Source organism: Papio anubis, chromosome 16 (genome assembly GCF_008728515.1).
Source record: "Papio anubis isolate 15944 chromosome 16, Panubis1.0, whole genome shotgun sequence".
Classification (NCBI taxonomy): Eukaryota; Metazoa; Chordata; class Mammalia; order Primates; family Cercopithecidae; genus Papio; species Papio anubis.
The window spans coordinates 60,316,168-60,341,597 of NC_044991.1; the positions used below are offsets into that span (position 1 = coordinate 60,316,168).

The following is a 25,430-nucleotide window of genomic DNA, read 5'->3' on the forward strand; positions in this document are numbered from 1 at the left end:
TTTTGCTGCGCTCACTGGTCCAGGACCTTGGCCTTCCTGTGTCTTCATCTTTTCATCTGCTAAACAGACTCCAAGGGCCCAAGTGGTGGGGATAAATACCTGATTACTCCACTTAGGGAAAGGTAGAAGAAAGGGTAGGATAGAGACCACGAGGCCTGGGAACCCAGAAAGTCTTTTCCAGGATATAAAAGAGAAGTGGCCCAGCACTTTGGGAGGCCGAGGTGGGTCACCTGAGGTCAGGAGTTCGAGGCCAGCCTGACCGACATGGTGAAACCCCCTCTCTACTAAAAATACAAAAACTTTGTGGGGTGTGATGGCACTTGCCTGTAGTCCCAGCTACTCAGGAGGCTGAGGCAGGAGAATCACTTGAACCCGGGAGGTGGAGCTTGTCGTGAGCCGAGATCGCACCACTGCACTCAAGCCTGGTTGACAGAGCAAGACTCTGTCTCAAAATAAAATAAAACAGAATAAAAATTAAGTGAAAATTTAAAAAATAAAAAGGGAAGCATGAAAGCATAAAGTTCACAGGTGGGGAAATCAAAACGGCCAGCAAGTGTGGGGAGGCACCTTCGTCTCTTAGCACAGTGATACGGGGAAAGGACCAGAGTGTGGATCTCTCACCCCAGGCCAGCAGTGCATCTCTGGACAGCTCGCCTCACACTCAGCCTCAGTTTCCCCCTTGTAGAATAGGAGTATGGGGCTGTGAGGATTTTGTGAGATGCTGCATGTGAACACGGTGGCAGGCTGGGCATATAGCAGGAGCTCGGCCAGTGTCTGCTGTTGGCACTGTTTTTGTTGTTTTCATTCTCCAGTCAGTTGCATTCTAACTGTGCTGCATCCTCTCTGGGTCTTTGGGCACTTGTCCCCACTGGAGCTCAGTTTCCTCCTCTATAAAAAAAGGAGCAGTAACCTCTCTCTCTCAGGGTTCTTGTGAGGACAGAGAGCTCCTGATGTGCAACAGGGGCTCTGAAAACAGAAGACCCACTGTGTTTCACCAACACTAAAAATACAAAATCTCTACTAAAAATACAAAATCTTTGTGGGGTGTGGTGGCACTTGCCTGTAGTCCCAGCTACTCAGGAGGCTGAGGCAGGAGAATCCCTGGAATGGAGACACACCCCAGATGTCGGATGAAGTGTCTCTTTTGACACTTTAGGAGAAAGAATCCTCCAACAATTGGGGCAAAACAATTAGAGCAGGAGAGGAAAGAGTCCAACAGATGAGACTGAGGTCCCTTCCTGGGCTCTGACTGGCTGGCTGCTCCTTTCAATGCTCGAAGCTACCTAGGGAGCGTGGGTCCCCAACCTTGGCCCCGCTCAGGAAACCATAAAGTCTTGAGTAACATTCCATCTCAGGTTTTTCTGTTTATCTTGTCGACCAAATAGTTTAACCGTCCCACCTGCTAATGTGATTGGCAATTATTTGCTTTGGAGAGCCCTGAAAGATGCCGCCAGATTGCAGAATTCTCAATTATCTAGAAACCCATCACCCAACACACGCTTCCTGGTCCCCATACTATAAAAGAGGCTGCCTCCTCGGCAGAAGTGAGTGGGGGAGACAGAGGAGACCAGCACAGCTGCTGAGACCTCTAAGAAGTCCAGGTAAGAGCTGTCCATTCTGCAGCCCCTCTGCTACCCTTGACGGCAGGGATCTCAGGCTCCTCACTGTGGGGCAGGCAGACCGTACTCAAGATCACTCACTGGGGGCCATGCAAGAGAAACAGACCTGGCCAATGTCAGGGATGTGGGAATGGCCATTTGCTCTGCTGTCCTAAGAGACCAGTAATATTGATATAAAATGAGCACTATTAATGCCCTAAATCAAAACCCCTAAGGCAAAAGTTTTAACTTGAGGTTACCAATGTGGATACAGATGATCCAGAAAGCTCCTAAAATTCTTCCCCCAATTTTAAACATTTTGATGCATTTTTCTGAGACTAGGATCTTTAGCTTCCACTGGATTCATAAAGGGTCTGTTGCCCAAAGGAGATTCAGAGGCTGTGGTCAAAGTTACCTCCCTAAGAAGGGCACAACTGGCTCTTTGGACCAAAAGACCTTTCATTTCCAGCCTTCCACCACAAGAATGGAGCTTTAGCTGAGTCAGCCAATAGATGGAATTTTGCACAAAGCCGCCAGTTGTCTCCAAAGTGTGGGTACTAGTGCTGGCTCTGGACAACTTTACTGGCTGCCAAATAGACCTGTGGGAGGTCTGCGAGCCAAACCTCAGGGGGTGCCCAGAATTCCTCCAGGGCAGCTTGAAGAAGAAGAGAAAGGTGTCAAAACGATAGAACGCATGTTTGTGTCTTGAGTGAGGGGAGGGTTGGGAGACCTGCCTTCAACCACAGCTCTACCATCAATTTATTCTATGACCTTGGGAAAGTCACTACCCCTCTTTGGTCCCCTGGTTCTTTGCATGCAATGAAGACTCTGATGGCCCCAGGAATTCCCCAACACATGTCTGCATGACATGTGGCTGTGGCCATGCGATCCCTATATTGTGTGACTTTCAAGGGCATCCACCAACCGTCAGGCCAAAGGACTGAACGGGGATGATGCAAAACAGCTCAGTTCTTCAGCACTTGCATGTTTAACCCTTCTCACTTGCTTTGTCTGAAGAGCAGCAATGATTCAAGCCATTGAAGCAAGCCTGATTGGAGGATAAATCTGACGGTTACTTAATTTAACAGAGGGTTCACCTGGCTCTAGCTTCCAATCCTCTCTCCACGGTGTACTTGTGACCTTGGGGAAAGTTACCCACACTCAGGCCATGAGTACTTGGGTACATGAGTGGGTTTCAAGAGGTGATGGCAGTACATTTGAAACTCCCAACTGGAAACTCACTTGACCTCTGTGAGCCTTGGTTTCCCCTACTGGAAAATCAGATAACACAACTGTGGGCAAGATGGAGTGAGGTGAGGCTGGGATTCTTGGCAAGGAGGAAAAAAACCCTCTTCCTTGGAATGTGCTGGAGCCAGATACCAGTGGGGCTGTCTCCTTTTTAGGCCCCTGATCAGTGGCCCTCACCTGTGCAATGCAGGTAACAGGTGCCCATGTCTTAGGGTTGTGATGAAGATGAAATTGTGTAAAGCAGTCAGCCTGCTGCCTGGCAAGGAGAAATTGTTCAGCAGTGTTAGCTATTACTAGTGACCCCCTGGTGTTCTGGGGAGCAAACGAATGACAACCCCACCCCCTAGGCGGCAGGGGCAGGTGGTGCATAAATTCCTCTCTGATATCGATGCCCTGTTGGACTTGTCATTCTGTCCACAGATACTAAGAACAAAGATGTTTCAAACTGGGGTCCTCATTGTCTTCTACGGGCTGTTAGCCCAGATCATGGCCCAGTTTGGAGGCCTGCCTGTGCCCCTGGACCAGGCCCTGCCCTTGACTGTGAATCCACCCCTGCCCTTGAGTCCCACAGGTCTTGCAGGAAGCTTGACAAATGGTGAGTCTGTGACAACTTCTTTCAGGGGTGTGTGTGTGTGTGTGTGTGTGACAGAGAGAGAGTGTGTCCAACCCTGCGAAGCGGGGAGGGACAGGGCTGGATGGGGGAGGGGGCCTGAGGATCTGGAATTGTCAGATCTGACCCCCAGAGACCCTTATGCCCATTTCCAGCCCTCAGCAATGGCCTGCTCTCTGGGGGCCTGTTGGGCATTCTGGAAAACCTTCCGCTCCTGGACATCCTGAAGCCTGGAGGAGGTACTTCTGGTGGCCTCCTTGGGGGACTGCTTGGGAAAGTGACATCAGTGATCCCCGGCCTGAACATCATTGAGTGAGTTACCCTAAAATAGAGCTTTGATCTCCGCCAGGGAACCCCAGGTGAAGATCTGCCAGCCCCAGGCAGTGGCACTGAAGCAGTGAGGTGGCAGCCTGAAGGGGGAGCCAGGACTCAGTTCTGAGACCCATCTCCAGTCTGGCAAACCAGCAATGCCCTCAGTTCTAAGCATGTCCTGAGGCCCCAGCATCATCTGTAATCCTCACAACTACCCTCTGAGGTCGATTTAATAATCTTCAGTGTGCAAATGGGAAAACCAAGGCACAGAGGTGCTTGTGTTCCCGCTGCTAGAGTGATGCCAAGTGAGTAAGGCTCTCACTCTACTTTCCTAAGTCCAAAGCCAAGGCTCTTCCCACTACACTGTGGTCATTTTGTTCTCTCTACCTGTGAAATCCCTTAGAACACAGATGGCCTTTGATGTAAGCAAGAGTGATATCACCAAGATATCACCTTGATGATATCAATGTGATGAAGAACAGTGTGATGTCCATGGAAAGGTCTAATGTGGTGTTTCCCATGAGACAGCCAAGAGCTTGCAAAGCAAAAAGCAAGAATGGAAGATTGATGCCAGTGAGCTGGGAAAGCCTGGGTCCTGGATAGGACTGGATCAAAGCCATTTCCAAAATTCTACCCACCCAGGGTCTCGCTCCCTGACTTGGAGACAGACAGACTTCTTGACTTCGATTTTCAAATGTACCTGTTGGATGACCTGGGACAGGACACCCTGTCTCTCTGTGCTTGGTTTATCCATCTGTAAAATGTAGATTATAGAACCCACAGAGGAAGTCTATTGGGAGGACTGGAAAAGGTGTAAATCACCTGGCACAGAGGCTGGCTCAGTGAATGGCTTCACCCATCAAATGGCCTCCCTGCTTGGTGGGTGAGGTCAGACGACTGGCTTCTCCTGGAGACAACAGGGTATGATGATGGATGGATGGTTGGAAAGATAGGACAATGGGAGAAAGGCTTCCTTCCACCCTCTCTGCACTCTCCCTGACTTCCTGCTCCTCAATCCCCATGATAAACTTTGGTGATCAGCCACCTGACAGGGTGGGTGATTCTTACCCATAAGTGTTTGTGCAGGTTTACTTCCAGTTGCACCTGCATCATTCATTCATCCACTGACCAATCCATCATCCAGTTATTCATCCTTCTACCTAATCACTTACTCTTCCATCCATCCACCCACGTATCCACTATCCACCTTCTCATCAATCCACAGTCAACTAATATGAAGTAGCCACTTTCTTTGTAAGGCTCTTAGCTGGCATACAGGATGCAAATATAATCCAGACACAGTTGCTCTCCTGAATACATCATAGACTGGAGATGAGGAAAGGGCACTGTGTGTGTGTCAGATCTGTTCCAGGGCAGAGGCTGGAAAAGACCTGATGTGTGACTCAGACTCATGTGGCTTAGGCTGCAAGACTCCCCTCCCGTCTCCCTATCTTGGTTGGGAAGTTCTACCTCTGGGATGAATACTGTTAGGTTAAAGATGGTTTCTGGATTTGGAGTTAGAAGAGCTAATATTTCCCCCTCCAATATTACTCCCTGGACAGTATAAAGGTCACTGACCCCCAGCTGCTGGAACTTGGCCTTGTGCAGAGCCCTGATGGCCACCGTCTCTATGTCACCATCCCTCTCGGCATAAATCTCCAAGTGAATACGTGAGTGGGTCCCAAGAGGGGGTGAGAGGATGGCTCACTAAGGGAGACCCTGGTGACCATGGGTAACCATGGGTAACCATAACAGGGGTATTGGAGTCTAACAGACCTAAGCCTCCAACTTCAGCTCATTTGTTGCTATGCTGAGCAGCCTTGGGTCACTTGGGAAGCTCACTTGACCTCTTAAGCCTTTGTTTCTTCTGCTAGAAAATGAGATAAGTACAACTGTGGGCAAGATGGAGGGAGGTGAAGCTAGCATTCTTGGCAAGGAGAAAATAACCCTCTTCCTTGGAATATGGTGGAGCCAGATACCAGTGGGGCTGTCTCCTTTGCAGGCCCCTGGTTGGTGCAAATCTGTTGAGGCTGGCTGTGAAGCTGAACATCACTGCAGAAATCTTAGCCGTGAGAGATAAGCAGGGGAGGATCCACCTGGTCCTTGGTGACTGCACCCATTCTCCTGGAAGCCTGCATATCTCTCTGCTTGATGGGTGAGGCCAGAGGAGCAGCTTCTCCTGCCCAGAGATGACATGGTGTGATGCTGGATGGATGGTTGGAAAGCTGGGACAATGACAGAATAGATGAGTGAGAGGCTGAAAGGGTGGGAAAATGGATGGGAAGGAGGGAGGGTGGAAAGATGGATGGATGGATGGATGGATGGACTGACAGATGGTTAGTTGGTTGGGTGGATGGAGAGAAGGATGAACAGATAGATGGATGGATGGTTAGATAGATAGATACATACATACATAGATAGATAGATAAGTAGTCGCTTATCCCTTCTTAGACCAAGATAACCAATTTTATGCTGGATCTAGCAACAAGAAATTGGAGTTTAAGCCCTGCATATTACATAGGAATGGGGATAGAGGGCTTCCTATGTGAACTTGGGTAGTGCTTCTCCAATTTAGTTCTAAGTTTACTTATCTGCAGTATGGAACTGCATTGGAGTTATTGATAGAATCTACCAAGATAATAGGTGTGAAAGTGCTTTGTCCCAGTAAGGGGTAAAATAGACATGGATCCTAACTAGGTTACTTATTTCAGTTACCTGTCACATGGGGAGACTGTGTCATACCTATTATGCAAAAGTTGCCCATGTGGTTAACTTTTAATGAGCACATACATTGGGCTTCACATGTGTCATCTCATTGGATCCTCATGACAACTACATACTAAGTAGTATCCATTCATTTATGGACTCTGCAAAGCCTTATTGACACCTGCTTTTTCTGAGAACCATGTGTTTATCCTACACATACCTGTGTGTGCACTGCTGTACACAAATGTAACTCCCTTTCAATAGGACCCTTGCTGTTGGCCTGCACACGGGTGTAGACAGACAACACTCTGCTTTAGTGACTGAGTGTTGAGACTGTGGGGTTCACAGTGGGGTTCACTGTGGGGTTCACAGTGTCCCCCTCTGGAGCCTTCTCCACACCAACTCCAGGTCACTGCATCACCCATGGCTTTTCTCTTTCAGACTTGGCCCCCTCCCCATTCAAGGTCTTCTGGACAGCCTCACAGGGATCTTGAATAAAGTCCTGCCTGAGTTGGTTCAGGGCAAAGTAAGTGGGCAAGGTGGGGATCCCCTGATCTAAACCAAGTTTTAGAACTTCTTGCACTGAAACAAAGCCCTGGGCTGAGTGGGTCCAAGTCCTTCAATTTTATAAGTAACTTCCATTCATCAATCTATTTGTCCATTGATCCATCTGTCCATGTTTCTTCTTTACATCTTTCCAAATGCATTGATAAGTCTCTGCTCTAGGCCAGGCCCTGCCTGTCCACACTGAAGCTGAAAAGGATTGGCCCCTGTTCTGAGAAGTTGGAGAAGTTCCCTGCCCAGCTTTCTATGGCCACAGACAGTCTTCCAACCTATGCCTGGGTGTCTCCTATAACCAGAGCACTCCACTCTACTTAGAATCAGATGTGATGTCACAGAGTGAACACTGGGCTTGTGTGATTTGGGGTCCTTCACAACATCCCTCATGCCTCCAGTTTGTCCTCGTGCATGTGTGGTCATTGATCTGTGGGATTGCTTAGAATCACTTTCACACTGAAAAATGACAGGAAATTTCCCCAGAGAACCCCCGCTGGGGATTCTGCTGCTCCAGGGTGCCACTCTGCCTAACTCACCCCTCTGCCCCTGGCCAGGTGTGCCCTCTGGTCAATGAGGTTCTCAGTGGCTTGGACGTCACCCTGGCGCATGACATTGCCAGTAAGTACCTGCTTTCCAGCCCTCTGTCCCCCTCTGCAGGAGCAGCAACTTCCCCCAAGGAGTTTTTTTCCTGCACACCCTAGGATACTAGGTCCCTCTGGCCTCAACTCTCACCATTTTGGGCTTCTTTTTCCCCGGAATAATCCAGATGATTTTGAGATAGACACTGTGTCTCCTGCCTCAGCCCTGACACTGAGGACAGCTGGGCTGGTTGGTAGAAGGAGGCCTGGCTTCCTCCAAGCATGCTGAACACAGTCGGATCTCCAGAGGCCTCCATTCCCTGGCCCCCCACCTTTAGGAATGTGGACTCCTTCACGTTGAGATCATGACTGTGGTCTTTTTTTTATTATTGTTTGTTTGTTTGTGTATTTGTTTGTTTTTCTAGACATGTTGATCCACGGACTACAGTTTGTCATCAAGGTCTAAGCCTTCCAGGAAGGGGCCTGTCCTCTGCTGAGCTGGCAAGTGCCCCTCCACACACCCCAGGATTTTGGGGGCTGGCTGTTCTTCTCCTGGTAGAAGGCAGCCGGCAGCTTGGGACAATGACATCCAAAGAAAGAGACAAACATCTACAGAGGTACACACAGGGATGCACAGAGAAATCCACAGAAAAGCTGACAGAGGTGGAAGGATGCAGGCAGCACAGCTACCAGGAGAAACACACACACAAATGCCCAGACACATGGCCACTGATACAGACGCACACACTCTCACACCAGCATACTCACACACGCCCACATCGGTGGACTCACCACACACAAGTACACGTGGATACACAGACACACACTCACTCAAACACACGCACACGGAGCCCTGACCCCAAGCCTGATGCCTTCCCCAGGGTCTTGGCCTCCTCCTGTCCCTTTGAGGCATGAGTTTGATGATGAGTCAATACCAGTAACACTCACTGACCTTGAGTCTCCATCCTGATTCGGGTCTTCCCCCAACAGAACTATTTCTTGCTGCTCAATCCATTCCCTCTGGCCCAGCTTCTCAGTGCTCACAGATGACTGACCCATGTGCTGGAAGATGACACAGTCGCCTTCTCTCCGAGGAACCTGCTCCCTCTCCTTTCCCACCAGGCGTGTGTAACATCCCACGTGCCTCACCTAATAAAATGGCTTCTTCTGCATCAGGGACCTTGTCATCCTTCACCATCACTTGAGGGCTCCTGGGTTGGAAACAGCCCTGACCTGGGTGATTGGGGCCATGGCACATAGTTTGGCACCTACTTTGTAGATCTGAATAGTCTTGAGCAGGTCAAGGAGGTGTTCAAGTGTGTGTGGATTTCAGAAGGCTTTCCCAGGCATCCTTAGAGAGGGGGGATAAGGCGTTCAGGGTAGATATAATACTCCAGGTACGGTTAATGACACACAAGCTTGCCACACCAGGAATGAAAATGGCAGGTTTGTATTAGGGAAATGCAAATTAAAACGACAATGAAGGCCAGGTGTGGTGACTCACATCTGTAATCCCAACATTTTGGGAGGCCAAGACAGGCGGATCACTTAAGGGCAGACGTTCAAGACCAGCCTGACAGATATGGCAAAACCCTATCTCTACTAAAAATACAAAAATTAGCCAGGGGTCAAGGCGTGTGCCTGTGGTCCCAGCTACTCGAGAGGCTGAGGTGGGAGAACTGCTTGAGCCCAGAAGGTGGAGGTTGCAGTGAGCCAAGATAGTGCCACTGCACTCTAGCCTGGGTGACAAAGTGAGACCCCGTCAAAAAAAATTAAATTTAATTTTTAAAAACACACAATAAGATGCCATCTCACACCAGTCAGAACAGCTATTATTAAAAGGTCAAAAAATAGCAGATGCCAGCGAGGTTGCAAAGAAAAGGAATGCTTATACTGCAGGTAAGAATGTAAACTAACTCAGCCACTGTGGAAAGCAGTCAGGAGATTTTTTAAAGAACTTAAAATGGACCTACCATTCGACCTGGCAATCCCACTACTGGACATATACCCAAAGGAATATAAATCCTTCTACCAAAAAGATACACACACATTCATTACAGCACTATTCACAATAGCAAAGATATAGAATTAACCTAGATGTCCATCAATGGTGGACTGGATAAAGAAAATATGGTACATATATACCATGGAATACTACACAGCTATTAAAAAATGAGATCATACATGGTGAAACCCGATCTCTACTAAAACTACAAAAATAAGCTGGGCATGGTGGTGCGCACCTGTAATCCCAGCTACTCAGGAGGCTGAGGCAGGAGAATAGCTTAAACCCGGGAGGTGGAGATTGCAGTGAGCCAAGATCACGCTACTGCCCTCCAGCCTGGACGACAGAGTGAGACTTCATCTCCAGAAAAAAGAGAGATCATAGCCTTTGCAACAAAATGAATGCAGGTGGAGGCCATTATCCTAAGAGAATCAATGCAGGAACAGAAAACCAAGCATCTCGTGTTCTCACTTACAAGTGGGAGCTAAACATTGAGTACACATGGACACAAAGAAGGAAATAATACACACCAGACCTATCTGAGGGTAGAAGGCGGGAGGAGAGTGAGGATTGAAAAACTACCTATGGGTACTATGGTGATTACCTGGATGACACAATTATCTATACAACAAACCCCCACAACACACAGTGTACCCGGGTAAAACATGTACCCCTTGAATGTAAAATAAAAGTTGGAAAGAAAAGAAAATGGCAAATTTGAAAGATGTTCAGAGGGTGGATCTGGAAGGATGTGAGAGAGGACATGGGTGAGGTGTGTGTCCAGGTGTCAGGCTGAGGAGCTGTGGGTACCTGGGGATCTGGGAGGATGAACTGATTCCAGCAGACAAAGTATGCCCTTGGCTGCGGCTACTCTGTGTGGAAATGCCTGGGACACCCTGAGGATCCATCCAGGAAGCCGACGGTACACAAGTCACCTACCACCCATTTTTTGCTTCCTTGCATGCAGTCATACTGACCTCTTGTCAATTCTGTAAGTAAGAGGAGGACGAAATGAAAAGGACAAACTGGTGCAAAGTGTTCACTGCTGAGGGTTTGAGAAGGACAAACATAGAGAAAGGGTCACTGGAATTGTAAGTAAGCAGCAGCTTCTTGATATCCTGGGTGGGAGTCATATTGTTGGAGGAAGAAGCCTGAATTTAAGGAACTGAGAAGAGGAGGGGAGGTAAGAAAGTTGAGTCTGTGTATGCAGATAAGATTTATGAGGCCAGGCACAGTGGTTCATGCCTGTAATCCCAGCACTTTGGGAAGCCGAAGCGGGTGAATCGTTTGAGTTCAGGAGTTTGAGATCAGCCTGGGCAACATAGGGAGATTCCATCTCTACAAAAAAAAAAAAAAAAAAGACAGAGAGAGAGAGAAAGAAAAAAAGAAAAATTAGCCAGGCATGGTGACATGTGACTGTAGTCCCAGCTACTTGAGGGACTGTGGCAGGAGGATCGCTTGAGACCTGGAGGTCAAGGGTGCAGTGAGCCATGTTCACGCCACTGCACTCCAGCCTGGGTGACAAAGCAAGACCCTGTCTCAAAAAAAAGAAAAAGAAAGAAAAGAAAAGATTTATGAAATACTGGCTGTGAGAAGGAAAAAGAATGGGGCTACCCAGACTGAAGAACACTGACCCCCTCAAATAAAAAGTACATATGCTCTCAATGTTGAGGTCTTTAGGGACTAGTCCAACTCTTTCATTACACAGATGAGATACTGAGGCCTTGGGGTTGTGTGAATGACTTGCCCAAAGCCACAGGGAGACAGAAAGGCCAATCAAAGACTGGAAACATCCCAGACTTTACAGAAAACCATGTCACTTGCTCTTTGGAGACCTTGTTGACCTTGTGAGAATGAGAAGATTCAAGTTCATGTTTTTCAAATCTTTCTGATTCTAAGAGTAATAAACGAGGGACCTACCCATTCCCCAACCCCTGTCAAACATCAATCATCAAGTCCAGACCTGCCACTATCTCCACTTACTGTTGCCTCCAATCAACATGGCATCCTAGAAGGACAGTCCCATAGCTCAGACTTCGAGATTTGTTGTGTGACACTATCATGTGTCTTCAGGGAGAATTTAAGACAGGAAGCATATTCCACACCACAAAAGTTCTCTGAGCTCAGGTGAGTAATTAAATCCCAGCAAGCAGCTGAATGAGCACTGGGAATGTCCACCTAGGCACTGACCGGAAGTGCAGAAGGACCTTTCAGATAGGAAGCCAGCAACTGCGGCTTCCCGATTGTGCTAGAGAGGCTCCAGGAATCAGCTACCTTCAGGTCCTATCTGGGCAGGCACTGGGTCAGCACTGAGAGTCCCCTGTGTCTGAGGTCCCAAGAACCAGGGTGGATGGAGCATGGGGACACACATCTAGAACCATCAGCGCTGGGCCTTCTGCCCTCTGACCGTTGTGCTGAACCATGTTCCTGCCTCACACCCTTCCCCTGGCCATCTCTGGATATGATTTTCCCCCTGCTCCCCTGGACTTCTTCCTATAGTCCACAGAAGGGTCCTCTCCTCTCTGACAAGTTCAATCTCTAACTAGCTAATCTAGAATTCCCCAGGATACAAGACCTCCTGCCAGGTCAAAACACAGTTATGCCCTTTAAAGAGTGAAAACACTTTCACATTTTAAAAACTCTCTGGGATTATGTCAGTGAAAGTGGCAAAGGAAAGGTCTCTGAAAATTTTTTTCTACATAAAAGCAATGAGAAAACTGACAGAAAAGGTCTTAACTAACATTTTCAGAGCTGTGGAAATTAACCAAAGCTTGTAGCAATCTGGGGAGAGTTTATTCAATACAAATTATGGAATCTCAGCAAGAACAGAGAGTTTTGTGGCATTTTAATTTCTCCCATCTCCCCATGCTCCAGCTCCATAGCCAACTTGAAAACGAAAAGCCCACAGTGAAAACCAGCAGCCCAGTAGCCACTGGAGAGGTGAGGAGGGAGTTAGAGCAACTCATTCACAGAGAATTGTCATTGTTTGACCGGCCCATTGGTTTCCCAGGAAGACTCATTCTCATGGTTGTCATTACTTGACCTGACACAGAGTTTTCCCCTGGTCTGAACAGCCTTTTCCCCAAATACATTTGTCAAAAAATAATCAGAGGCCACAACATCACAGCTGCCTGGGGGGATTTAATATTTGGAGCAAACAAAAAACTAACCAAAAAGCTGGGGAATAAGATATCTATATGAGCTTTGAAAATCTCCAACATACTCCTAGGACTCTAGGAGGCCATGTGCTTACAGGGAGCTGTGTTTATGTAAGGAGTAAAGATTAAGGCAGAATTGTGTTAAATAAAAATTAGAAAAGGCCACTGTTTTGCACTGAGCTCCTGCACTAGGTCCAACAGACCAGACCAAACCAGAATGGAGCCACTCAGGCATAAGATCACGTCATCAAACTAAACTTAAAAAACAGGCCAGTTTTCCAACCAAGCAGAAGGGGCCCAGTCTACCTGAGCCAGAGGGTAAGAAAGTTCCCTCTTCCTTAACGCTACAAGGAAAGTAACTTTGATATGATCAATCTGCTTTTTGTTCCCTGCTTCCGCTTCTTTTATACCTATAAAGCCCATCTCTGCTCAGCTCACAGGAGCTCACAGGAGCCTTTCCAAATCTTTAGATGGGATGCTGCCCAGTTTGCTAATCTATAAGAAAAGCCCATTAGAACATATTCCTACGTTTAAGGTAAGCTTTGTGAACAGGGTATTCAGTACCTGTGGATCTGAACCCACACGGAGGGTCACACTCTTACTGGGGCCCCCATCAGATTGGCAACATGTCACATGTGGACTATTCATGCCTGGAGGGAAAGCTCCAAATACACAGGTGGCAGGTCCACAGTGCTTCAAATCCGCACCTACTGCTGCCACTGCTAATCTTCACCAGTGTGTTGTCAATCTAGGCACTACTGGGCACTCTAATGAAACAAAAAGGGGAAAGATTTGCTTCCCCATCCTCTACCCTCTTCTCATACTTTGTGGCTGGAGGTGTTTCTATTACCTGCAGTGCTGGCTGTCCAGGTATTGCACCCCAGGCTGTGTGTCCGCATCCTGAGACTACCTCTGTGGACACCCATTGCTCTTCCTGCTTGACCCAGAACTTTCAGCCTCAATTGTCCAGTCCAGGAAGGGAGATCATGTACTGCAGAAATTTAACAGGTCTGATGATGTTGCCCACCTGAGTGGAAGGATCAGATGTCCCTGGAGCCACTAATGGGACCCTAACATCCTGATACTCCTTGGTCTCATCCACTATCCCTGTGGCGTCCCATAAAAGAGAGGTGCACCACCACCAGATTAGAGTTAGGGGGGCCCATCTGAGTATTATGACACCCTGAACCACAAACTACCCCAGAGACATGCACTCCATAGGGAAAAGGAAAAAAGGAATGGTTGAGAACACTGAGATTGGAATTTCACAGGCACAGCCTAATCAAGCATTGCCCAGTCCATGTCCACCTCAAGCCCCAAGAAGCTCAGTGTTTCCCAGCATATGCTGCAGTATTTACTGTGCACACTGCCCTAATCAGGCAGGGGTACCAGCCCATTAGCAGACCACCTTAATGTCCTTTCGTCAGTTGCTACTTGAGTCAGCCACTCCATCATTCATTGGCTCCATTGGCCTGCAGGAGATAGGGTGCACATAAAGTTCATCATATGTCATGAGTTCGAGCCCATTGTTGTGTTGCTTGGGCAGTAAAATATATTCTTTGGTCAGAGCAAAGTCCCACAGGGCATCCAAAAACATGACATAGTTCTTTTCAAGAGCATCCATGGTAGTTTCAGAGTTCACATGTTGGTCTAGAATGGTAATACCACAGCCTGAGTAGATGTCAATGGCAATGAGGATATGAGTGCCCATGACAGGAGGCCAGAGGCCTGTTGTGGCCAATCTGCCACACCAGGGCAGTTTCTAGCCCTCAGTTAATGTATCCCAATTCCTCTCTTAGAACCATTTGTGCCCCTTGGCAAGAATCACAAGATTATACTGTGTCCCTAGTCTTGGCATCTTCCAGGATGCTCGTTCTTGCATCTGAGGCGGATGTCTGAGTCCATTTTGTGTTGCTGTGAGGAAATACCTGAGGCTGGGTAGTTTCTAAAGGAAAGAGGTTTATCCGGCTCATAGTTCTGCAGGCTGTACAAGAAGCACAGTGCCAGGATCTGCTCAGCTTTTGGAGAGGTCTTTTGTGTGGTGCCACAACTTGGCAGAGAAGGCAAAGGGGAAGCAGGCACGTACTGAGAAGGGCCAAACCCGAAGGGTGTCCTGACTTTGTAACAACCCTCTCCTGTGGGTGCTAATACATCCTCCCAGAACCAATCCAGTCTTGTGAGAGCAAGAACTCCATCACTACCAGGAGAATGACACTAAGTCATTAGTGAGAGATCCACCCCCATGACCCAAACACCTCCCACTGGGCCCCACCTCCCAACACCATCACTCTGGTGATCAAACGAACGATATCCAAACCATAGCATAGACTTTCAGTGGTCAATTGTTGCTGGCTGTTGGGCACAAGCTTAATTGGCACAAGACTTCCATCCATATTCCATTTCCAAAGGTCCTTTGCTATGAGCATCCACTGGAGTGACAAACATTTGTCCCTTCCAGGCAGCAAGCTGCTGTCACTGTTTTTGTTCCCACACAGGGGATCCTGTGATGGTTCATTCACTCAGTTACCATTCTCCTGACAAGATGGCTAGGCTGTTGGCAACGGCCCTTGAGTCAGTGAAAATGTAACAAGATACGGTGGTAGGCATGGCCTCCACAGCTGTCATCACTGCACATAACTCAGCTCATTAGGCAGAATGTCCAGTTCCAATCCCAGCCAAAAAATGGCCATCTGCTGGCTGGGGGGCAGCTGCAGTCCGGTGGATCCCATTTGCCTTTAGTTTTGCAGAGCCATCAGTAAACCAGGTCATACTGTCAATAGGCACATCTTTGAATCCTGGGTCCCAGTTAGCCACAGGAAGGTTCAGAGCATCCCCCTGTGGGTTGCTTGGTGCTTCTGGGAAGCTGGCTATTTGTTCATGGAGTCTACTGGTCCTAGTTGACTTGGATGTACCATTCCCAGTTAATGATTGAACTCTGTTGAGCTTGTCCGGTTTTATTCGTGGGATTTGTAAGCACCCAAGTACAGGTCACAGCATCACAGGTGGCACTCCTGCCATAAAATGCTCAGTCTCCTCTAGTGAGTGCCCAATAGCAAGCAAGGAGTTGCCCTTCAAAAGGGGTGTATCTGATGGCCACCACAGGCAAGTCATGTATCCAATAGCCGAGAGGCTGGTGCACCCCAGTGGCAGTTTCCCGTTGCCACAGATTCCAATCAGCATGCTTGGCGGTCATGGACATGAGCAGTCTCACTGAGCTAGCAGGCTCCAAAGGTCCCAAAGGCAGTACCTGAGCCATGGCTTGTTGCACTGCTTCCAAGTCCTGCTGCCACAAGGGGCCCCATTCAAAATTGGTGGTTTTGTGGGTCACCTTGACTAAGAAGGCCAAAAGAACACCCAGATAGGGCATATGCTGTCTCCTGTACACAAATAGGCCTATCAGCTATTGGGCCTCCTACTTATTAGTGGGTGTCACCAGGGCCAACAATTGTACTGGGGATACTTTTTTGGCTTCCTATACAAGCGATCCCTGGGAAATACATCTATTGTGCTGAGTCCTGGACTGTATCTGGATTTATAGTCCAGCCAACACCAACTATTGTATCAATGGTCTGTTTTTCAGTAGGCCCTACTATCAGGATGCCATTTATGCAATGGGTGACTAAATCTTCTATGAGGTCTTGGGCTTGTTGAGCGTCAAGCACCACCCACTGGTGGCATATCGCAGGGGAACTGAGGTATCCCTGAGGAAGAATAGTGAAGGTATTATGCAGAATAGTGAAGGTATATGCAGAAGGCAAATTGATCACAAGGCGATTGAGTAAAAGCACTAACCCAGTTAATAACAGCATGCTAATCTCCAGTAAGGGTTCCCACTCTCTCAGTGACAGTGATGACATCTGACACCTCATGGGCCCAGGGCAAACCCCAACATTCAGCCTGCATTCTGCCTACCATCAGCCACCATACCTGGAGGCTTTTCGATCAGCCAGACTGAGCTGTTACATTGACAAGGCAGTTTGTAACATTCCTACAGGAGCACATCCCAAATTCAGAGTAGTATCCTGTTCTCCACTTGGTATGCAGTACTGTGTTTGTGGAATAACCTACTGAGGCTTGGGTAATTTAGGTGGCAGGTAGGAGTGGACACACCTCACTGCTATGGTTCAAATTCTCAGCTGTGAGGGGGAACACCCTCTCAGACAGCGGTGATGTTCTGTGCTACAAGCCGTCAAAATATCAATGCCTGTAATGCACTCAGCACAAGGAACCGTGGTCACCAGCACTCAAAATGGCTCAAAGAGCCTCACTCGCAAGCACATAAGTACCACAAGCAGATAAGCACCATGGATCACCATGTTAACCTTCAAACCATCCAATGACATCAGTTTAATTTTTCCCCTAAGGAAATCCAGAAATATTGTCACATGGGCACCAGTATCCAGGAGCCCCAGAAAAGTCTGAATCTCTTTCTTTTCCCATTTATCTTGACAGGGGTATAAGATCACTGGTCTCCAGTGGGAAGCCAGGGGCCTTGGCCCCATTCCTAACTGTGCCATTCAGCCTGAAACATTTGAGTCTGCAATATTCCTTTATCAAACAAACGCACCATCCAGGCTGTATGAGACTTTCTGGCTTTTGTCCACATTTTCTCTTTTATTGTCTGATGTCCCCTTCAGAGAATGACCTCCTTTCAATAGTCTAGTTTTCAGCAATGCCTTCTGTCGTTCAGCACTTTTTGGAAACAGGCCTTACTTCAGGCCTGCAAGCAACCTGGACCAGGCAGGATTCCCTGCACAGGGCCCCCCATTCCCCCCAGACATCATCTGTTGTCTGGGACACCATGAGAGTTGACACTACGTTCCATTTATCCCTGTGCAGCCAGCACCTCAGTCAGTTTATAACCCCTCAGAGGAGCTGGTACCACCCCTGGGCAATGGGTCTGACAAGCCCTGCCTTTCCATCATGGTCTATTTCTTTGGCAACCCTGCACACTGTCAAACTGTGAAGCTGAGCATCCTGCACCAGTGGCCAGTCCCAGGGGAGAGGAACGCCGTGCACGCTTACCAACCCCAGGAGAGGGCTCCAAGCACTTCTGCCCATTTCATCTTGTTCTGGGAGTCACCAAGGAAAACACAACACTTCACTTATGTAGAGAAGGAACAAAGCAAAATCAGCTTCAATCGTGTGCATGTGTCCTCCAGGCCAGCAGATCCCCTCAACAGCCAATGCAAGGCATTTGGCTATGGACACCCCTCCCATGCCACGGATGGACTCTGACCCCTCTCCTGCGGAGCTGGAAATGCCAAAAGCTGGGGGCATATCTGAGGGCCATTGACATATACACTTAAGCAGAACAAACGGGCACACACTGAGCCTAAAACAGGGAAATAGATTCCCATGCAGGGCCTGGAACAGGCCGCACAAGCCCTTTATCTCTTGGTAAGGAAGTGTTCCAAGCCCAAGACACATTCTTTTTTTTTTCTTTGTGATTTTTTTTTTATTATACTTTATGTTCTAGGGTACATGTGCACAACGTGCGGGTTTGTTACATATGTATACATGTGCCATGTTGGTGTGCTGCACCCATTAACTCATCATTTACATTAGGTATATCTCCTAATGCTATCCCTCCCCCACCCACCCGACAACAGGCCCCGGTGTGTGATGTTCCCCACCCTGTGTCCAAGTGATCTCATTGTTCAGTTCCCACCTATGAGTGAGAACATGCGGTGTTTGGTTTTCTGTTCTTGCAATAGTTTGCTGAGAATGATGGTTTCCAGCTGCATCCATGTCCCTACTAAGGACATGAACTCATCCTTTTTTATGGCTGTGTAGTATTCCATGGTGTATATGTGCCACATTTTCTTAATCCAGTCTGTCATTGATGGACATTTGGGTTGGTTTCAAGTCTTTGCTACTGTGAATAGTGCTGCAATAAACATACGTGTGCCTGTGCCAAGACCCATTCTTACATGGCTGAGTGGGGGTCGAAAGGCTGCATGCCTGAGACTGGCTTTCCCAACACAATCATTAGCTGACCACTAAGCTAACTAAGCAGACACTGCAGTAGCCACACATGACAAAGAATACAGACTTTACAGAATTAGTTCAGAAAAATCAAGAAACAAACTACTACAAGAACAAGTAACAGCCAAAAACTCTGGAGAGGAGGGAGAATCCAATTTCTGAAACTGCCATGTTATATTATGTTAAACACCAGTGTTCAACAACAACAACAAAAAATGAGATATGAAAAGAAACAAGGAAGTATGACTTCCCAAGAAGTATGACACCCAAAGATATCTCTGAAGAATCTCAGATGTTGAACTTACTAGAAAAAGACTTTAAATCAGCAATTTAAAATATGTTCAAAGAACATATGTTTAAGAAACCATGCCTCAGAACTAAAGGAAAATATCAGAATGATGTCTCACAAATAGAGAATATCAGTAAAATTACAGAAATTGTTTTAAAGAACCAAATAAAAAAACTGAAGTTTAGAAGCATAATGACAAATAAAAAATTCAATAGAGGGGCTAACCAGCAGATTTTAGCAGGCTGAATAAACAGTCAGAAAACTTGTTTTAATTTTTTATTTTAATTTTTGTGGGTACATAGTAGGCACTATATATCTACATATAGTATATATAGTATATACATATATATACTATATACTCACACACATATATATTTATGTGTATATATATGGTACATGAAATGGTTTTTCTTTTTTTTTTTTTATATGGAGTCTCCCTCTGTCACCCAGGTTGGAGTGCAGTGGTCCAATCTCAGTTCACTGCAACCTCCAAGTCCCAGGTTCAAGCAAGTCTCCTGCTTCAGCCTCCTTAGTAGCTGGGACTACAGGTATGTGCCACCACACCTGACTAATTTTTTGCATTTTTAGTAGAAACAAAGTTTCACCATGTTGGCCAGGCTGGTCTCAAACAGCTGACCTCAGGTGATCCACGCACCTCAGCCTCCCAAAGTACTGGGATTACAGGCATGAGCTACCAAGCCCAGCCATGGAATGTTTTAATACAGGCATGCAATGCTTAGTAACCACATCATGTAAAATGGAGTATCCATCCCCTCAAGGATTTATCCTTTGTGTTACAAACAATCTAATTATACTCTTTTAGTTATTTTTAAATGTACAATTAAATTATTATTGACTATAGTCAACCTGTTATGCTATCAAATGCTAGGTCTTATTCATTCTTTCTAACTATTTTTTGGTCCTCATTAACCATCCCCATCTGCCCCCATCCTTGCACTACCCTTCCCAGTCTCTGGTAACCATCCTGCTGCTTTCTATGTCCATGAGTTTAATTGTTTTGATTTTTAGACCCCACAAATCAGTGAGAATACACAATGTTTGTCTTTCTGTGCCTGGCTTACTTCACTTAGCATAATGACCTTTAGTTTCATCCATGTTGTTGCAAATGACAGGATCTCATCTTTTTTATGGATGAATAGTACTCCATTGTGAATAAGTACCATTGTGAATAATATCCATTCATCTGTTGATGGACACTTAGGTTGCTTCTAAATTTTGGTTATTATGAACAGTGCTGTAATAAATTTGAGAGTGCGGATGTCTCTCCAATATCCTGAGAATCAGAAAACTTGAAGATTAGTCAATTGGGGTTATACAGTCTGAGGAATAGAAATTAAAAATTATAACGAAGACAATAAAAACAGAGTGTCAAAAGACTGTGGCCACTATAAGCATGCTAACATACACATCATAGGAATTTCAGAAGAAGAGGAGATAGAGATGGGGATGAAGAGAGGACATTTGGAAAAAAAAAAAAATACTGGGCCAGATATGGTGACTCATACCTGTAATCCCAGCACTTTGGGAGGCTAAGTGGGTGGATCACGTGAGGTCAGGAGTTCAAGACCAGCCTGGGCAACATGGTGAAACCTTGCCTCTACTAAAAAAATAGCCAGGCATGGTGGTGCACACCCATAGTCCCAGCTACTAGGGAGGGTGAGGCATAAGAATAACTTGAACCCAGGAGGGAGCAGTTGCAGTGAGCCAAGATCACACCACTGTATTCCAGCCTGAGTGACACAGCAAGACTCTGTCTCCAAACAAAAAGAAAGAAATAAAGAAAGAGTGGCTGAAATTTCCCCAAATTTTATGAAAACCATTAATCTACACATCCAAGAAGTTCAACAAAATCCAAGTAGGATAAACTCAAAGAGATCTACATTTAGACACATAATAATCAAACTGTCAAGAGACAAGGACAGAAAGAATCTTAAAAGCAGCAAGAGAGAAGTGACTTGTCAAGTACATTAAAGCCTCAATAAGATTGACAGTTGATTTCTTTTTGGAAACAATGGTGGTAAGAAGGCAGTTAAATAACATTCAAAGTTCCAAAAGAAAAAAAGACTGTCAACAAAGAATTATGTATCCAGAAAAACTAATATTCAAAAATGAAGGAAAAATTAAGGGATTCCTACATCAACAAAAGCTGAGAGAATCTGACACTAGTAAACATGGCTTAAAGGAAGCCCTTCAGGCTGAAACAAAAGAGTACTAGCCAACGATTTAAATCCTAAGGAAGAAGTAAAGAACATCAGTACCAGTAACTAGATACTTAAACATAAATGACAGTATAAATGTATTTTTGTTTGTAACTCTTTTTGTTCATCTGACTAAAAGACAACTGTATAAAGCAATACTTAGATGTGTTGATGAGCACAGAAATGTATAAATATGTAATTTGCACGGCAATACCAGCATAAAGAAAAGGGGTAACAGAGCTATATAGGAACACAATTCCTATATACTATTAAAATTAAATTCACATTAATTGAAATAGACTGTTCTATGTTAATGATAATTCCTAGGGCAACTACTGAGAAAATAACTAAAAATATATGGTGAAAGAAATGACAAGAGAATTAAAATGGTGCACTAGAAAATATCTATTTAGATAACAAGAAGTAATAATTGAGGCATAGAGGTACATATAAGACATAAAACATATAAAAAACAAATAGCAAAATGCCATGAGTAAATCCTATTCTTTTCTATCAGTAATTTAATTAAATGTAAATGGATTAAACATGCCAGTTCAAACCAGAGATTGGCAGAATGGATTTTAAAAACATAATTCAGTTATTTTCTTTCTACAAGAGACACATTTTAGTGTCAAAGATAAAAACAAATTGAAAGTAAAAGAATGAAAAAAATGTATGCCATGCAAACAGTAACCAAAAGAAAGCTGGAGTGGCTATACTAACATCAGATAAAATAGACTTTAAGATGAACACTGTTACATGATACAAATAACATTTATAATGATAAAGGAGTCAATCCCTCAAGAAGACATAACAAGTATAAACATGTATGCAACTAACAAGACAGCCCCAAAATACATGAAATCAAAATTGTCAAAATTGAAGGAACAAATTAAAAATTCAACAAAAATAGCAAGAAACTTAAACACACAATTTTCAATAATAGATAGAATGACTAGACAGAAAATCAGCAGGAAGTGGAAGATTTGAACAGCACTACAAACCACCTAGAGCTAACAGACATCTATAGAACACTTTTTCCAACAATAGCAGAATGTACATTCTTGCCAAGTACACATGGAACATTCTCCTATCAGAATAGAACATATGTTAGACCATAAAACAAGTTTCAATACCTCTAAAAAGATGGGAATCATACAAAGTATGTTATCTGATCACAATGGAATGAAATTAAAAATTAGGCCGGGCGTGGTGGCTCAAGCCTGTAATCCCAGTACTTTGGGAGGCCGAGACGGGCGGATCATGAGGTCAGGAGATCGAGACCATCCTGGCTAACACGGGTGAAACCCTGTCCTACTAAAAAAATACAAAAACTACCGGCGAGAGGTAGCTGGGTCGCAGTCCCAGCTTTTCGCTCAGGAGGCCGGGAGGCAGGAGAATGGCGTGAAACCCGGAGCGGAGTTTGCAGTGAGCTGAGATCCCGCCACTGCACTCCAGCCTACATATAGAGCAGGACTCCATCTCAAAGAAAGCAGAAATTAAAAATTAATAACAAAAGGAAACGGTAAATCCCATAAACATTTTATAGACTAAAACACCGTACTTTATTCTCAGACTCCAAAAAGATTACCGATGAAGCAATATGTGACTCATCCGGCTTCAGACTCTGGGTACAGAGCATCCTGTACTGCCATGGGCTACGAAACGAAATTCCCTTTGATCAGGCGGCGGCCAAGCCTATAACCGCTAACTCCTCAGGCACCAAGCAGTGTCAATTCGGCCAAAACAGCCGCAAAGTCACACATCCCATGCCTTTCCTACAGCATACTGTAGGAAGACAAACAGAGCCCCAACGGAGATGCAGAGCAATACTGAGAGCAAAAGGATCCAGACCTAAGCAGTGCCTTCCACATATTGCTTACGAAAGTAATAAACAGGAATAAGCTATCAAGCTAAGGGTTTAAGGGATCAAAAATGATCCTATAGCTCTGTCCATTTTTAGAAAGCAAGCAATTGAGAAATGAATCTAACTTAACTTGTGATTGGAAGAGACATAGAACAAAAACAACCAGTGATGGTTTCAGGAACCACTTAAAAACTGAAATACTTTAAAACTCGTTAAATTTGGGACACTACTACATGCCTATTAGGATGACCAAACAAACAAACAAGCAAACAAACAAACAAACCTGACAGTACTGAATGATGGTGAAAATTCAGGGCAAATGAAACTCATACGTTGCTGGTGGGAATGAAAAACAGTATGGCCCCCCTGAAAGACAGTATTCTAGTTTCTTAAAATGTTAAGCAGATGAGAGATGGACATACCAGTGTCTCCCCTTGGAGGCTGTGGAAAGTGAGTCATGGACTCAGGTCATGGGGCAGCAGCTCCACTATCACCTCACTCAGGTTCCCAAGGGTCAACCCAGGACCCAGCTCCACAGATCACAGCCCCTGCATGGCACTGCAGCCACCACAGGCCTCTGCCCAGTAACCATGGATCCCACAGCCACAGCAAAAACCAAAGAACACCCCAACATTCCACCTGGAACCCAGATCTCAACTAGAAGCCTGGATTGGTCTGTTTTATGGTCAGTTAGAAAGGAAAATTTAGGCCGGGTGCAGTGACTCATGCCTGCGATCCCAGCACTTTGGGAGGCTGAGGTGGATGGATCACCAAGGTCAGGAGTTCAAGACCAGCCTGGCCAACATGATGAAACCACATCTCTACTAAAAATACAAAAATTAGCCGAGCGCGGTGGCGGGCACCTGTAATCCCAGCTACTCGGGAGGCTGAGGCAAGAGAATTGCCTTAACCTGGGAGGCGGAGGTTGCAATGAGCTGAGATTGTGCCATTGCATTCCAGCCTGGGTGACAAGAGTGAAACTCTGTCTCAAAAAAGAGGAGAGGAGAGGAGAGGAGAGGAGAGGAGAGAAAAGAGAAGAGAAAATTTAGAAATAAAGTATGTTTTGTCCACTACTGCTAATGATCATTCTTCTTTTCCTTTCTCATTGTTTTTGTAACTATATAAAATTAAAATGTAGTAAAATGTGCACATGTTAAATGCATTGCTTTATAGAGTTTTAAACTTTATGTTCTTTATAGTATACCACAGCCTTATCAATATATAGATCAAGTTTATTAACACATAAAATATTTCCTTGTGGCTGGGTGCTGTGGCTCATGCTTGTAATCTCAGAACTTTGGGAGGCTGAGGTGGGTAGATCACATGAGGTCGGGAGTTCAAGACCAGCCTGGCCTACATGGCAAAACCCCATCTCTACTAAAAACACAAAAATTAACCAAACATGGTGGCAAACACCTATAGTCCCAGCTATTCAGGAGGCTGAGGCACGAGAATCACTTGAACCTGGGAGGCGGAGGTTGCAGTGAGCTGAGATTATGTCATTGCACTCCAGCCTGGGTGACACAGTGAGACTCTGTCTCCAAAAAACAAACAAACAAAATATCATTGTAACTTTTTAACCAATACCCACTCACTCTATCTATGCAGCCCCAGTTTTGATTTCTATTAACATACATTATTTTAGCTATTTCTTCAACTTCACAAAAATTAATCACAATGTATTCTTCAAAAAAAAATGTTACACATGCACTTAACATATGACCCAGCAACCCTACTTCTAGATATTTAGCCTAGAGGAATGAAACACGCTCACACCAAAACCTGTTCCTTCACGTTTTGGGGTTTCGTTTTTTTTTTTTTTTTTTTTTGAGACGGAGGCTCGCTCTATCGCCCAGGCTGGAGTGCAGTGGTGCGATCTCCACTCACTGCAAGCTCCGCCTCCCAGGTTCACGCCATTCTCCTGCCTCAGCCTCCCATGTAGCTGGGACTACAGGCGCCCGCCACTGCGCCCGGCTAATTTTTGTATTTTTAGTAGAGACGGGGTTTCACCATGTTAGCCAGGGTGGTCTGGATCTCCTGACCTCGTGATCCGCCCGTCTCAGCCTCCCAAAGTGCTGGGATTACAGGCGTGAGCCACCGCACCCGGCCACTTTATGGGTTTTTTGGTTTTGGTTTTGGTTTTGTGTGTCCGTGTGTGTGTGTGTGTGTCAGAGTCTCACTCTGTTGACCAGGCTGGAGTGCAGTGGCATGATCTTGGCTCACTGCAACCTCCGCTTCCCAGGTTCAAGTGATTCTCATGTCTCAGCCTCCCGAGTAGCTGGGATTACAGGCCC

General features: G+C 45.8%; 1 protein-coding gene and 1 long non-coding RNA gene across 3 annotated transcripts; one reads left to right on the forward strand and one right to left on the reverse strand.

Annotated features, from left to right (window-relative positions):
• Positions 1 to 438: 438 nt before the first annotated feature.
• Positions 439 to 8,662, forward strand: BPIFA1 (BPI fold containing family A member 1). The gene is made up of 5 exons (XM_021921127.2): positions 439 to 3,441; positions 3,612 to 3,768; positions 5,331 to 5,438; positions 5,771 to 5,923; positions 6,916 to 8,662. The coding sequence occupies exons 1-5, from the start codon at positions 3,174 to 3,176 to the stop codon at positions 7,031 to 7,033; spliced, it is 804 nt and encodes a 267-aa protein (XP_021776819.1). The 5' UTR covers positions 439 to 3,173; the 3' UTR covers positions 7,034 to 8,662.
• On the reverse strand, positions 5,611 to 23,907 carry LOC110740513. Of its 2 annotated transcripts, none has more exons than XR_002515151.2 (3): positions 23,559 to 23,906; positions 8,563 to 8,961; positions 5,611 to 5,993 (listed from the first exon to the last, which is right to left on the reverse strand). It is a non-coding gene; the product is annotated as an uncharacterized LOC110740513 (long non-coding RNA). The 2 variants fall into 2 exon arrangements; XR_002515152.2 differs by lacking the exon at positions 5,611 to 5,993 and adding an exon at positions 7,974 to 8,219 and having other exon boundaries at positions 23,559 to 23,907.
• Positions 23,908 to 25,430: the final 1,523 nt, after the last annotated feature.

Coding starts and splice junctions, on each gene's coding strand:
- BPIFA1 (XM_021921127.2), top strand. CDS start 3,174: ATGACAACCCCACCCCCTAGGCGGCAGGGGCAGGTGGTGCATAAATTC. Junction 3,769..5,330: donor CCCGGCCTGAACATCATTGA/GTGAGTTACCCT, acceptor CTCCCTGGACAG/TATAAAGGTCACTGACCCCC. Junction 5,439..5,770: donor ATAAATCTCCAAGTGAATAC/GTGAGTGGGTCC, acceptor TCTCCTTTGCAG/GCCCCTGGTTGGTGCAAATC.